General features: G+C 47.7%; 1 protein-coding gene across 3 annotated transcripts in view; it reads left to right on the forward strand.

Annotated features, from left to right (window-relative positions):
• Positions 1-15,335, forward strand: part of LOC121595162 (protein Shroom) — a 178,590-nt gene that overhangs the window by 75,455 nt on the left and 87,800 nt on the right. For all 3 annotated transcript variants that reach the window (XM_041918840.1, XM_041918842.1, XM_041918841.1), the window contains exon 4: positions 10,858-11,078. In XM_041918840.1, the coding sequence (XP_041774774.1) occupies positions 10,858-11,078 (221 nt within the window). The remainder of the gene's footprint in view (positions 1-10,857; positions 11,079-15,335) is intronic.

Here is a 15,335-nt window from a genome sequence, read left to right on the forward strand (position 1 = left end):
TTTTACTCCAACTTGCTCAATCCTCGATGGATGGAAAATTTCTCCTCGAACGGGGGCCATAAAAGCGCAGAAGTTTGGCACAGCGCTTGCTACCGAACCGAAGCTGGCCCGTACCCTTGGGAAGAAGCGGGGCAAATAAGCTAAAAACCCGTCCCCATAAACACCGGTAGCCCACGGATTTGACCTGCTAAAGAGCCTGCAGCCCACGAAAAGCCCACGGGGTGTGCTGTGTTGGTCCAGGTCGCCAACCGTCGTGGGCTCCGTATGATGTCCGTATGAAACGGGGTTGCCCGTCTGTGCGCGCTTTATACAAAGAAGTCGATTGTGTCGATGTCCGTCACGATGGTCGCATATGGGAGACGTAAGGCAGTGAGAGAAGGGGAGAGGTGCCGGTTGGTGTGGTTCGTTAGCATAAGTGGACCACGAGATATGGATGGTTTAGGAATTGAAAACGAAAGCATCCAGAACGGCAAACGACGAGCGCTGCAGATTTATTGAGGTCTTTACGGGATCCGGATGAAAGTGAACCGTACCGATGCGGTTGTGTTGTTTCGGGTTTGAAGGGAGAGTGAACTTTTTAGCAACTTTCTCCTGATGGGGCCTATCTGATCCTGGTAGTATTCTTTGCGATTGAGATCTTACGCTGGTGCGTGAAATGGAAAGGATTACTCGTGACTTATGATACGATGTGACACGCAACAGTAGACCCTAAAGATCCATTCCAATTGTATTAAACACTTACAGCCTGCCCGTAATTGGAAACATTCATCTTGATGACATCAGAGACCCGACGCTTCCGACGATTTCATCACACTCTGGTACACGGAGCTTAATTCAATCGTATCGTTTCTCATGGCTCCGGTTCGATCGATTGTAGGTCGTCTCCGAACATTCTCGGATCGCGACATACCGTAATCGAATCACTCTGCTCACTGGTCTCTCGCGACGGTCCCGCGAGACTCGCGGAGGCTGAGAAATCTGAGCTTGATTATATCATCCGTCCATCCGTCCGCAAGATCGCCGGCGAGGAATTTCCATCTCGGTGTAGAATGTACCGGCGGGCCAGTAGCTGCTGGAGTTACGATGCGAAAACGCCAACGAAGTGAAGTGGAAATGTGAACGTAAGCCCATGGATGACCCGGTCAATTACGTGGTCTACCTTCCTGTCTTGGTCGGGGTGGTATTGGTGGAGTTCACGAGCTCGTGATAGTCCTCCAACACACTGGTGACCTAATTTTGTCAACGCCTTAGGGAATAGAAGCAATGGGCCCACTACTGGTGCAGCAATTACCGTTTCCCCTATCGAGCTCTTGGTGTTGGTTCACTTATTGGGTTGTTTCCTTGGAACAAAATATTGTAAAAAGAAAGGGCGTTTCAAAGAATGACAGTTTTTCAATTTAGAACCAAATCTGATACTTCGAGAAAAGAAACAATAAACTTTCTAGTTAAGTATAACATTCTTGAGCTACTTCCACCGATACAACACAACTTCAGTAACAAGCTCCAACCGATAGATCATTTCGCACGGCCCGAAGCGATCGCAGAAATTGGCGGAAGTTTTGACGCAAATCGTCAAGAATCGTGAGCAGAGAAAGGCCAGCGCAGGCTGTCCGTGCCGTTCCGCTCTTCGGATCACTCTCCCTTCAGTTCAATAGTGTGTCTATGTGGCTGCAAGAGAACCTAAATAAAGCTACAAATCTACGTCTGTGTTGTCAGCGCCAACAACGGTACCTCATTCATTTGAGCCTGTCCGTAGTCCGATGTTTCCCCCACTGTACACTTGAATCGCGATGTCGATCGATCGATTGATGCCGTTGTTGATGAGACAGCGACAACTGAACGAAGCCGGCCGACGGCTTGCGAGTCGTTACGGCTCGATCCGCTGGGAAAAGTTCTATTTCGTGACCAACGTACCAGACGAACTAATTAGGCAGAGGTGGAAATGAGGAATCGCTTTGCCCCGGCTAGACTCTCACGTCCAAACCGCGCCACAGCTTTCATAACCGCCCTGGGGTGTGTGCGAATAACGGGCGAGAGTCGTCCGGCATCCTATTTTTGCGTACACCGCAGCGCGGCCAGCCGGCAAACCGAGAAATGTTCAATATTTCTCACTCTCGATGACCTTTTTTTCGGTGTGGCATCGGTACCTTAAAAGTGTACTTTCCCGTGCTGCATTTAAGTACAGCGGGTCGTTCGGTGCTCGGTGCAGCAAAAACATCATTAGTTTTGCGCAGTGGCAAGATCGTCTTGCCCAACAAAACGACGTACCCAGCTCACTTTCTACTCGTCCCCAACATCCCGGGGTCAGCTCGTAATGCGGAAGCCATCATCGCGGGCTCCTCTTTTGTAGCCATCTTTCAGGACCTTGCATGTGCTGGTGCCGGACGGTTTTGCGCGATCCCTCGAGGCCGATCCGCAGCACTACGACACGCTCTAGACAGAAATCTCGGCAATTGGGATTGATTTCCACAGCACGGACGACGCGCACTCTCCGATGGCAGGCAGCGCCCCCCCACGATCGTTCCATCGCGGTTCGTGCTGGAAACTTGGTTTGCAATGCGCGACCGTGCGATCATTAGCGATCGTAATTTACGCAGATTGCGACTTTATCGTGGACAGACACCGCAGTCGTCGTGGTCATCGTGGCTCTGCGTTACTATGCCTGAAGGGGAGAAACGAACCTGCTACTATCCAACCAAGGAGCAACCAGAGACCAGATCACAAGCAACATTGTTGTCACTCCGATATTGTTGGTATTTCGTACACAGACAGGAGAGGAGAAGAAGCAGCAAGACACAAATCAGTGCAGCAGTAGTCTCCTACGCAGCCTTGTAGACATCGTGATCGCTCAAGAACCGCAGACCGCAACGTGTGCGCGCTCCATGTTTACGAATCTTTTCACGATTGCAACTTTGTTGCGAGTTGACGGGCGGTTTGTGTTTCCACGGGACTGTTTGCAACCGGCAGGGAAGCGTGGGTCTTCCCTGACACGAGGTCCTGACTCGTGAGCGTAGCGTAAAGACGCCTTTTTTATTGATCCCCGCTTGCTTTAATGAAACAATTGAAACTTCAAGAATAAAAATTGCTTTCCTACTATCTTGCCCTGGACATCTGCGGTGATGTTTTCTGATTGGACCTGGCTATAACTTCTCTCCCAGGGGGACAGTGAACAACACCGGATCGACTCGGTAAACCTAATTAATAGAGCACTTAAACGATACTGGACAGCGGAGGGAGGAAGACACACGGGTACAGCCTCCAGCGTCCCTAGCCCGGGTTAATAATGGGCTTCTGGGTGCCGTTGCGGTGATGGTCGATTTGCTTACCGAAGTGTAAACATGGCAAGTGCCAATGAGATGAATGACTTCGTTTGTATCGCTCGTGTCTGCAAAACTCTCCCCGTCCATCGGATCGGGGCGGGCGTATCAATTCGCGGACAACGCAGCTCAATTGTTCTCGCGCCACTGATCAAGTAATCGAGCAGGTTAGCGGCGAGAGGACCTTGAAAAAGTGCATCCAACCAGTGTCCGGGGGCTGTCCGGCGTGGTTGTTTTCTCGTCTGGGGAAACGAGGATGCTGAGCCAAGAAGAGAAGGACTGCAGCAGAGATGGTGGTCGTTCGGTTGATTGGATTCTTTATTTGTACGTTTATCTGCCAGGTGTGTACATAAATATCGGCTTAGCTGACAGCAGTTCTTGGCCTTGTTGTCTATCAGCATCGCGGGGTTGGGCTGAGGAGATGGACCTTTGAGAAGTAAATGAACAGAGTTTGCTTTTCATTCCCGTTTTAATGCACTTTCTAATTAACAGCACTGGAGCATCTAGTTTGAATAGCTCCACGGGCCCGAGATCAGATTGCTCTCTAATTTTAATCAGGGTCATCCACTGTATCACATCACTCCACGACCGTCTAATGAGGCTTTGAATGCGTAATTTAGTGCTTTTGTGTGTACCTTGTGCTTTAGGAGGGACACGAGCGAATGCAAAATTATTCTGCAAGCAATGCCTCTCTCCCATGTAGCGATGGCCATGCTACCACCTCCAACTTTGACGTTGAAATTCGACGACGGTGTCTGTCACTTTTGGCGCAACAGAAGCTTCAGACACCCGTCTCTGTCACCATTTTGATAATCCATTTAGTTCACAGTCATAACAATCTTATCCACAGTGCATTTGTCGTATCTGTTCTAATCAATCATCCGACCGCGATCTCCCGGAGTGTTTTGTTGATGGCTCTGGAACACACACACAGGGACCCGTGCTCCGAAAAATCCACCAGTTGCGCCACCGTCTGTCACCAGCTGCTGTCATCATTAGAGCGCATCGCCGCATGAGTCGATGTGCCTTTGTGAACGCCGGTGACTGTCATCTGAATACCTTTCAACGGCCCTGTATACACTAAATACACCACCACCCCCGGAGGGCGTCTTCTAATGTGGCGCACGCTACTAATAGTGGCTTACATAAACGCGCGATGGTCGCCATGATTTGGGGCAGGGTCTTACGGGGTCGTAAGGCTCTTCAAAAATCATAACAAACTGAAGAGTGCAAAGAAGGGTTTTTTTGGGACGTTTCCATCTTTCAGTGTACGAGCGCACAAATTGAGGGATTAAAAGGGTGGTGTTACAAGTAAACGGTGCGCTTTCTTGTGACAATGCTACGTAACTACTACTCGCTTGGACATTGAAGTATGAAACCAAAATAAACAAGCTCTAGTACATCGCAGTGGATGGGGTTATAAAATTCATATTTCTACATTCAAAACGTCCTCACTAGATGTCGCTTGTTGAAGAGTTCGAAGTACGTAGGTCGAAGTTTTTCAAGCAGATTAAAAAGATACGCCGTTGCTGCTAGATCGATGCTGCATGCGAGACACGGACACGTAAAGCCGTCTGAATCGGTATAGCTCTTACAAAAGCTAGATAATGCGATTAAATCCGCTCATATACCGTTCCACTTGGATGGTGCTTTGTCGGTGCCTTCTTCAGCAGAGTTTGAAGTTGATGCAAATAAAATCTCCGGGACCGATACGCGCTTGACGTAGGCAGCAGCCGCACGGCGAGTTCAATTTAACGATTCTAGCTCTGGTAGCTCCATAAATCGTCCCTTGTCAAGTAGCCGCGCACGTGAAAGTGAAGCGCTCCGTGCTGGTTGAGCAATCAAACCTGGGCCAAAGTGTGACGGCTCACAGCAGCCCGTGTTCTGTAAAATTCCACCCAGGATGAGTAACTTGGAAAGGTGTATCTAACTCGGCTTGAGAGTTTTGGGCTCGATGTGCTAAGCAGTGCATTGTTCTTAGTCGCCCTACTCGGCTTAGAGCCCGAACTTCCCAGCACGCTGAACTGGGTCACGTCTATCGCTTACCTACAGTGTACAACCAGGCAAGACATTTACGTCCGTGGCCCTTTTTTTACAACCAAACGAACTTCGGGAGCACGGGAGCCGTGACGGCGGTGGTTTTGCTTATTGCTTCGGCGTGATTTCAAATCTTCAGCCCCATCTTCACGTGTGGTCGTCGTCCGTGGTGCTGCCCAAGCTCTAGCACGTTCGCACGACCGATGAAATGGAAAGGGCAAACGCGCGCACAGCACAGCCAATGGTGGTCAGTCGGAAAAGGCTTTACGCTTTACACAATAATAAAACCCTGCCTGACTCCCCGGCCCGAAGCGGAAGGGCGATGAAGGGAGCACACATTTTCACGGTTTATTTTTCGGTGGTTTTCCCGCGCAGTGAAGCACAGGCGAGCAATTTAGGTTAGGGAACAGCGAAGAAGCAATGGTGCAGGCTGCTCAACAGCGCAAAAGTGCATCCAGCAAAAGGGGAACGTGGAACTGTGGCGCGCGGGCTCGACCGATTACGATCGTTACACGATCGTTCATCTCCATTCGCTGCGGCACTTGCGGCATGCGGCGGCCGATGCACGATCCGCACACGGTGCGGTGTGTATACACTTCCATTTTTCCTCATTTCCATCGCGAAATGGCACAGATGTGTCAGAGATGAGTGCTGCGCGAACATTGGCCAATTGGTATGCGAAGGGAAAGTGGTATGCTGCCTGCAACCTGCTGCAACTGATGGCTCGGTTGGGATGGGGAGCGGGGAGGCCGGCCGATCCGTGGCAGGCATTCTTTGGCCGGTGTGTTTCCCCGTGGCGTTTCCGTTTTCTAGGTCGGAATGCTCGGAATCGATGTTTCTTTCCATTTCTTCTTGTTTTGGGAAGAGGTTGTGTTTTCCGTCACGTGTAAAGGTAAAGGGTTTTTAGGTTAAGCATACATTGGAGGGAATTATTTATGCTGCGTGCTGTTAAACAATCGGTAGGAATCAATTACAAGTTGAAATGTACCTTAAAGAATTAAAATAAATGCAAATTAAGAGCACCTCTGACCTTCCAATGGTTGAAGTGTTCAAGACTGATAACGTTTAAGCATTAACGTTTAACTTCCACCACCCGCAATAATACAACTTCAGCTACTCAAACCCCCTTCATTCGTGGTATTTAAGGCAATTTTTCCATTGATTACTACATTCAATGCTCAGCCCTGTTGAGGTGAAAAATAGCATCCAATGCTTATTGATCGCATGTTGCAAATATCCCCCACCATCAAACGCTGCACAATCAGTGCGCACGAAAGTGAAAAGCTCTACACCAGAGTACGTACTGAAGATGAGCCGGCGCACTCAAGCCATTTGTGTACATGCCCGGTGTGTGCGTACGCCCGTAATTTTTCCATGTCATAAATGTACGCAGATTTTTCTTTCTCTTCGCTACTATTTTGCTTGCGGTACGCTTTTGTTTGGGATTGATCTAGTGTGGTTTCCCCCGAGACACACGGATCTAAGTGCGCGCGTGTCCGGTTTGGAAGGGGCAGATGGTAATAAAAATAATCATCTTCATCATAGCGCTTTGATTGTGCTCGCAGCGTTGCAAGCGAGGCAGTGTACGACGTCACTCCAGCAAGCATAAGGAGCCACAATATTTTGCTTATGCTACTCAGCAGTGGTGGCGCGAGTGAACCTGGGGAGCGAGAAAAAAAGGGCGTAGGTGTCGGATTTCGTACGCGCTCGAACTCTCCCAGGCTCCGGCCCGTTCGGGGTGTGGTGTGGGATGCGTGTGAGATCGTGTGTGTGTGTGTGCATGTGAACAATAAAACATCGCAACATCGCACAATTTGCAATTTGAATGATAATAATAACAGCCGTACTATACACAGCACAAAACATAAAAAAACGAGTGGAAAGTGAGAAGTTCATGACCTCGGTAATAAAATACCGGTAAGTCCGTTTCGCGTTCCTTCGTCACTTCACATCGTACTTGAAAGGTGCTGGTGGTGTGAAGGTAAACGATCGCAAAAATACGGGCACCCACCGCCGCCCCAGTGATGCCGATCAATGAATGAGACAGGATGGATTAAAATATAAATCGTTTCTCGCAGCATAAACACTTTTTTGCCGAGGGAGCGATGCAGCATCAGTGCTGTCCTTGTGGGATAAACATCGAAATTTAAACCAACCTTTTTGTAGAAGCTTCTTTGTGCAGCTTTCGGGGTGGGAAATGGCGTAGGGCGGAAATACAGCGCCGCGGTGTGCCGTGTTGATTAACAAAGAAGACAGTCGTCGAATCGGAACATGCGTGTGAACTGTGCGAAGTGAAATTGAATCTCTGGAGATAGCGCGCAAAGGCAAAACAACATGTACGCGGACGGAATTGCCGCAAATCCAACGCAAAGCTCTTCCCTGCATCGAATCGAACGCTAAAATTGTGTGGAAATGAAATTAAAGTACACCCCGGGTGTCAGAAAGCGTGTTTTAAAACACGCCGGGGAGAGGATCCTATCTGACATGCCGTTCCGGATCTGGGAATAAGCGATCGTTTAAACGGGGATGTCGTGTACATCCTGGTTCGAATTGGGTTACTGATGAAAGTCCTTGGAATAATGAGACGCTTTTTTCATACATACTACCAATACATTTCGGTGTAAGCGAGGTAAACATTGAACTGAAGGATTACAAAAAAGTACATGAATCGTTTAGCTTAAGCAAGCACCATTACAGCGACCATCGAACCCGCGCGTAAGATCTTGCTGACCTCGTTTCGCGCGTCTAATGGTGTAATGGCGTGTGAAAACCATCCAAATACAATCCATTCCCAATCGATCATCCGTGCGTCGTGACGACAATGTGATAATGCGCCACTTCCTGCTCAAACACTGCAGCCAGCCTCCCTGCCTACGATGCAGCCGTCTGCAACTCGTCGTTACCGTTACATCCACTTTAGTGTGTGACTGGTTTTTACAGCAGCACATAGACACAAAACATATTCTCTAAGTAAGACAGGAGGGTAGTGCGCATTTTAGGGCATCCGCGGTCGCTCGCGTGATGGTGCCACGGGGTGGGTAGACTGCGGCTTGCGGCACAATTTGCGTAACTTCCTTTGGCTGGGTGGCGGAAAACAGACCCTACAACCCACAAACACACCCCGTGGATGCATCGTGGCCGTCGGTTGATCTAGCCTCTCCTACCCTTTAGGCTCGAGGAGAAGGATGCTCCTTCACCATTCACTTGGTCGTGCATAATTTTACTCTATTACAGCAGCAGAAGGGAACAAACTAAAACAAACCTTCCGCTTCGGGAACTGTGCGGCGTGTGCACAAATTGCTTGCTACGCTTGTGTGTGTATGTGTGGGATAGGTTTTGACACGGGGTTAGAGGTGAAGGAAACCCGTTGCTCGCTGCCGGCAGAAGACACAACGCGCACTACATTCTATTACATCACGCGTAACAATGGGGGGGGGGGGGGGGGTGAGTTTTGACGGGTTGGCAAAATCTGCGTGTTTGTGTGTATGGGTGGTGGTTCTTTTGCCTTTCCCCTGCTACTTCCAGCGGGGTGTTTGAAGGAGAAGCCCTTGTAATTCTGTACTTTTACCACTGTGAGTCTATTGAAGATGTAACGACAGAAGCTTAATCAGATTTGATTTGAATTATTTATTTGTTGTTTTCTTTATCGCAATACACCATCTGAAATATGAAATAAGATTCTTTTCAGATATGCCCTGAATATTGCATAATTGTTCATGAAAAATTGAATTGGATTTTTCTAATTGCACTGAATTCAATTAATGTGGATTGATTTAAAATCACTTTCACTCCAACACATGCGCGTTACGTGATAAGAGACCGAACTCAAGGTGTTAATGGTGCGCTCTTTTCTAGCATGAAACACATCAGTCTAACATCATCTGATCAATCTCTCCGGTAGTCATAAATAATTTCACCTTAAGTGTATGACACCGTTTGCCGGCGTCATCGTTTTTGTTTTCATATCCGATCGATTTGGCACGAATTCTGTTGCGTGAGATCAACGCACCATTCGGAAATGGGCATAATTTTTCATGAAAGCATGCGTAACATTGTATCCGTTTCCGTTCCCGTACGCTTCACAAAGGTCGTGAGGTTGTGATCGAGTGCCTTTTTTATTAGCCCTCCCCGAGAGACATCCCCTTTGTAAGCATGCATCCATTGAGAGCAATTTAATGTTTCGGCTGTCTGCGGTGTTGTTGGTCGCGTTTTGGCAACATGAATCTGTTACATGAGGAATTTGGGATGTGAAGCATGATTCATCTCGTAACACGTGTTCTGTTTTTTTGTTAAATCCTTGTTCAGCTTATCCTATGCCAGCCATCTTATCACTCGCAAATCGAAATCACTTTTCATAATAAAAGGCAATATTTTACCATTTAAGGCCACAATAGATATTGAATGAATTTGCCTTATTAATTGCATCGCTGCATAGATAGCAACGAAGAACGAAGCGCATTTATTTTGCTTCGCCATTATTCACATATGATACTTCACACATATAAATCACCTCTTCGATGGTGGAATTGTAAAGGGGAGCTGTCTTACAACGAAGAAATAAATAATGCACACCAACATACTTTTGTTTAACACTTTGCCTCCCAAACTTGAACATAAAAGCAAACAGCAAATGCCTTTATTTGCGAAGATGTTTCATGTGGTTTTCAGCTTCTTCTTCGTCTTCTGTGTGCTTTGCTGTGTGAATAGCGAAAACGCAACATGCTGCTTCTTGCGCACTTCTGCACTCCTATTTTTGAATGCAACACAATTGCTTAACAATGGTCAATTCATGATCGAAAATAAGTTCCAAGCCACTTACGGCTGCCGCCGTGGCCGCCGCCTTACATTTAACAACCAAACAACATGCCACCGTTGCAACAACACACTAAAATATAAATAATCTTCCGTCGACCATTACTCAAAGTTTATCATGCTTCTCCTCCACTCACGCCCACCGCCGCTACGCTTGCTGCACAACAAAACCCGAACGGCCGACCAAACCGTATCGCGAGATCACGATGGAATGGTTTATTATTCTGCCGCCATTTGCCACCGAACGAGATATATTTCTTCCCAACTCCCGGACACGCCATAAGGGGGCCCCGATGTCCGATTGTTGAAGGGTTGCTAGGGACAAGCAACCACCACCACCACTACTACTACCCTTTGTTAACTATCGGTTCATATCCCCCTCATCGTGCCATTTTTGTGTTGGAAAAGGTGACAACCGTTTCGAAATTTGCCACACCAGCTCAAAAGGCCCATCAATAATGTGAAGCACAACGGTGTACCGGGGTGCTAGGGTGTGTATCGATGGAGGGGGGGAGTTAAATGTGTAACAGTGCTTCGATACAACTATTTATTACACCAAACAGCAACCCATTTGCCAACGTATACATATCCTTTGCTTCACTGGTGAGCAGCAAGACAGGAACATTATCACTGTGCTGATTAGTTTTTAAATTGTTTTTTTAAATATTGTTTATGTTTCCTTCTATTGCAGACTGCGACAGGATAGTGAGCTGTTACTGTCCCGTTCGACACACAACTGGTCCCAGCAGGACCTGCAGCAGCTGACGTCCTCGACGAGCAGCAGCATCGGCGACAATCACAGCTCGGCCGAAAGTAACAGTTCCTCGACGGAAACGCTCAAATGGCTCGGCTCGATGAGCGACGTGTCCGTGGCTAGCCATGCGACGAGCACGTCCGCCCTGTCCAGCGCCGGTAAGTAATTTAGCCCGCCAGTAGTACTACTCAGCGATGACCTACACTTTATTCAAATTAAAATAATCAATTTATAGCGCTTGCGCTATTTCACTCCCTGGCAAGCTCATTATATTGCACCCTCGAGAGAGTGTGTGCGCCCGCTTGAGATGAATACCACGAATGAGGGTTTTACTTCTTCTTCTTTTTTCGCTGTTTCAATTGCACTCGTGTAGCGTCCATATAATGAAAAACAAATAATGAAATACCGGGGTTCGTCGCTTATACTGCCCGCGCCCTGGTGCTCTCGATTGAAGTCTTTCGTTTTCGATAGACGCGGGACTGCGCTCGGGCGTCGTTGACCTTTTGCTCTCGCTTGCAGTGTCCCTATCTCGAGGCGATGCAGTTGTAAGGAGCTTTTGTATGTGTGCAAGTGTGTGTATGTGTGCCCTTTCGGTGGGTGCTATGATGGTGCTATGCCCGGGCGCTGTAAACTATCCTTGCAATTCTTGTGTAAATGGGTAGTTTTTTTACATTTTTCTATTTAATTTCGTGATTTATCATCGCGCCGCGTTCTTTTGCACACCGTCTAGACGGAGTTGATTATTGTTTAGGCCAGTTCGCCGGTACGGTTGGTTGACCGGCGGGGCTCTCTCGTTTGTCAGACGAAGCAGCAGCATGCACACACGCAACCTAAACACACCCTTTTACCGAGGTGTGAACATGCATGCTATTGGGATGTGAACAGAAGCCGACGAGAGCAGACAGAGGCTTTTTCCTCCCGTGCGCATGTGGCGCTGTTTCGCGCGGTAACGAGAGAAGAAAGGAGTGGCCACTGAGGTGCTAAATGAAATTGGTTAGTACTTTCATTGTGTCCATACCGTGCTTGTGCCATGGTCCAATCGAAATCGCAGCAAGTGATCATCGATCGGTTAAGTGGGCAATTCAAGCCGGGTGGAGTCGTCGTCGGTTATAGAAATGGAAATTTTATATTTAGCGTGTACCACCGTGTCTTCTTTTGTGCCTAAATGAAGCCGAGAAGAACTATTTTCATGCAAATGTGTGATGAGCAGCCGAAGCACGGGGCAGAGAGAAAGAGAAAACGGACTGAGAATAAAACAGTCATCCAAAAGCTCAGTCACATAAAGCAGAGAAATTATTCATTCTTCCCGCAGCTACTCTTCGGCGCGGAAGTGATTGGTGGTCGAAAAAATACATAAATCCCATAACGTGTACACCTCGTGGGGTGCTTTTGCGAGAACAAAAGTATGTAAAACTGAACGACTCCTTACAGCATGAGCTCTCTCTCTCTCTCTCTGACTGCCGGCAGCATCGCGCAGGACGATAACCCCGTGCGGGAAGGAAGTTGTCCGATTATTTACGTTTCAAGTGCGAAAGACGATTTACTCGCGCAAATTACTCACTCGGCTAAAACTTCTCGGTTCACCCCCAAAGGAAAGGTCGACGTCCTTGTCGGCGTCGTTTATTACCGTGAAAGGTAGGGAGAGGGTTGGTGCTTTGGGGTTTGGTCTAGCTCACGACGAATGTGGGTGGATGGGTTTCGTGGGTTGCATCGTCCCATGGTGAAGGAATGTTCTTCCGATTCGGTCGTCCATTAAACGCGCCAGCACTCCAGGTGCCAGCAGTGTCTGTGTGTTTGTGTGCGTTGTCAAAGTGGATGGTAACATCTTTTTAAGCCGGAACTGTGCAGTGTCGGCAGTTGCCGGGAGATAATAATCTCTCGCCCAGACCGTGCACAATTACGATCACTTTGAAGTCCACTTAGATCGGGCGTTATGGTATGGTGAGTGCGATGCAGTTGCGCTCAGGCACGCGGGAAGGGGCGTTGTGTGCAATATTATTGCGATGTTTATTTTTTTTGCCGTAAAGGAAGTAAATCAAATCACCTCCCGTTGGTACGTTCCGTAATGCGCGTGTGCTCGTTCTGTGCAGGACAGTAATTCTTTCTTAGACTGTCTTATTTTATCCCCCTGCAGAATCCATCAGCATTCGGTAAATACGGTGAATGGTGTGGTGTGGTACTCTATCTACCCCGTCTTCGCCGTGTTCCCGTGGGCTTCTGTCCTGCAAGAAAGATCTGTTTGATTGAGAACGAGGAAGCAAAGTGAACTTGTGCGAAACCCTCCGGGCAGCCCGACTGCTGTGTGCGAGCAGCATTTTTGTTTACTTTCGTATTAAATTGTTTACTATTTATTTTGTGATGGATTTATTGTGATTGCAAACGCGCTACCTCTGCGCCAGATGTTGCGTGGCAGCAGCGTGTATGGTGTGCTGCAAAGGTTAGCGTCCAGAAAGGTTACTCTTGCATCAATTGGGTCTGGGATTGCTGCGTGCTTGTTCAGGAAAAGCAGGGAGCGTTTATCCTGGAGCGAAGCGACATCGACGGCTCGGTGGGAAACGTTCCATTTGACCTATCGACTGTTCTGGAGCATAACTCTTTGGGATCGTTGCTACTTTACTGGCTGGTGGTGGGAGAAATACAGTCTTTTCCCTTGTCTTGCTTGACGTAAGATCCAACTCTGAAGTACCGGTCGCTAAAGGATTCTATCACGCCTTTATTTGCCCAAGCGATTTAATAGCGCCTCGCAGTCTGCAAAGATGCAAAACACGAGCGATAGTGTGGGAGCTACTTTATTGTGGCATTTACATTTGGCAGCGTCCAGCAGGTTCCGCAATTAAAAAGTGCGAATTAAGGTGGTTAATAAGGGTAATAAAACGACGCCAACATTATTGTTGATTTTTTACTTCTTCGATCAGGTTCTTGATCAATCAAGGTCTTGCATCGGTTAAATAAATTGGGCCTGACTAGGTTCAAGGACGTGAGTTGGTACTTAATATCTTCATTGCTTGGTAAATACTTAAACTAGATCTTAAGCAAACTAGATTTCTTTGGTAAGGAGCAAAAATGTGGAACACAAAATAAACATTTTTCGTACTCACTAACTAATTAGCATCTAGGACGACTGGTTACTGGGTCACATGCTATAAAAGACAAACAGAAGCCAGCAGTTAGCTCTATTACAAATAAATCCCCGGGAAACAAAAACACCCCGTAAGATAACAACTCGCTCCAAGAATGGCGTCATCTTGACAGCTTCATCATCGGGCAATTTTGACGTACCTGTCAAAGCGATGTCGTTTCTCCTAAATATGTCTCATCAAGTGGGAATTAGCGGACGTGTGAATAAGGAAATCAGCACTATCTTTACTGCTTTCCACACCGACACAATTTTGATTTGCTGTGTAGGCGTCGTTCCACAACAGCCGGCAATCGAGTGGAGTGGCGATCTGTGTGACTCTTCAGGTTCGCATCTCGTCTAGAGCACTGTATTGCTGGGAGGGGGGGCATGGCATACGTGGTAAGTGGTAGCAATGCGACTAAAGTCTTGTTTGGACCCTGGAAACTATCATAAGAATCGTTTGCATATTTGAAGCACCTTCCTTTTCTCCCCCCCTCCAAGACATTCATTCCTATTTGCATATTTGCTGAACTGCTGCTGCCTGGTGCCCACTGAAACCCAAAGCCCTCCATAATGTGTGTCACTACCCCGGTGCAGCTACGTAACGTTGTTTTTTCCTTCGCCATGCTTTAGTAATGCATCACGCATTTACTTCGCTTGACCACTTCTTCGATCGCTTATCCTTCGCAAGAAATACCTCAGGCGGGCTCTTATGAATGTGTGTGCGTTTTGAATGCAGATTGCGTCCTCCGCTTCATTCCAAACCCACGGAAATATAGGAGTTATCGCGGTCTGGAATACTGTCGCAATCTTTTGCACACACACACACACTGTGCGACAACGCCCCAACTAGACTATGGTCAATGTTGAAGCATGCAGGTAGACAGACAAGGGGGGCACTTTTTCGCGTTTGCGGTTTCCTTAGCAATGGGTTCGAAACCTTGAATTCGATCTGGCAGCCAATAAATTATTTGGCTTTGCAAAAACCGTGAAGGTTTTCTTGGCGATGATCGACCGAAGTTAGTTTTGGGGTTTGGGGCTAAGCGTCATATGATGAGAGGAAGATAGAGATAGAGGACTGGGAAGATTCGAGCGTTGGTTGTGTAGAGATAGGTCCAAAAATCCTATTGTTGCTATCTCCAAAACGTAACTTCATAACGTTTCTTTCTGTTCGGGATGTTGGGTGGTTGAACGATCCGCGAATCTGCAGCACCTCGCCACCAACGATCGCGTGTTCTGCGGTCATGATTCTAGAGCGACCTCCTTAACACACACAGGCGTCCACCCTACGATGACA

This window comes from Anopheles merus, chromosome 3R (genome assembly GCF_017562075.2).
Source record: "Anopheles merus strain MAF chromosome 3R, AmerM5.1, whole genome shotgun sequence".
NCBI classification, from domain to species: domain Eukaryota; kingdom Metazoa; phylum Arthropoda; class Insecta; order Diptera; family Culicidae; genus Anopheles; species Anopheles merus.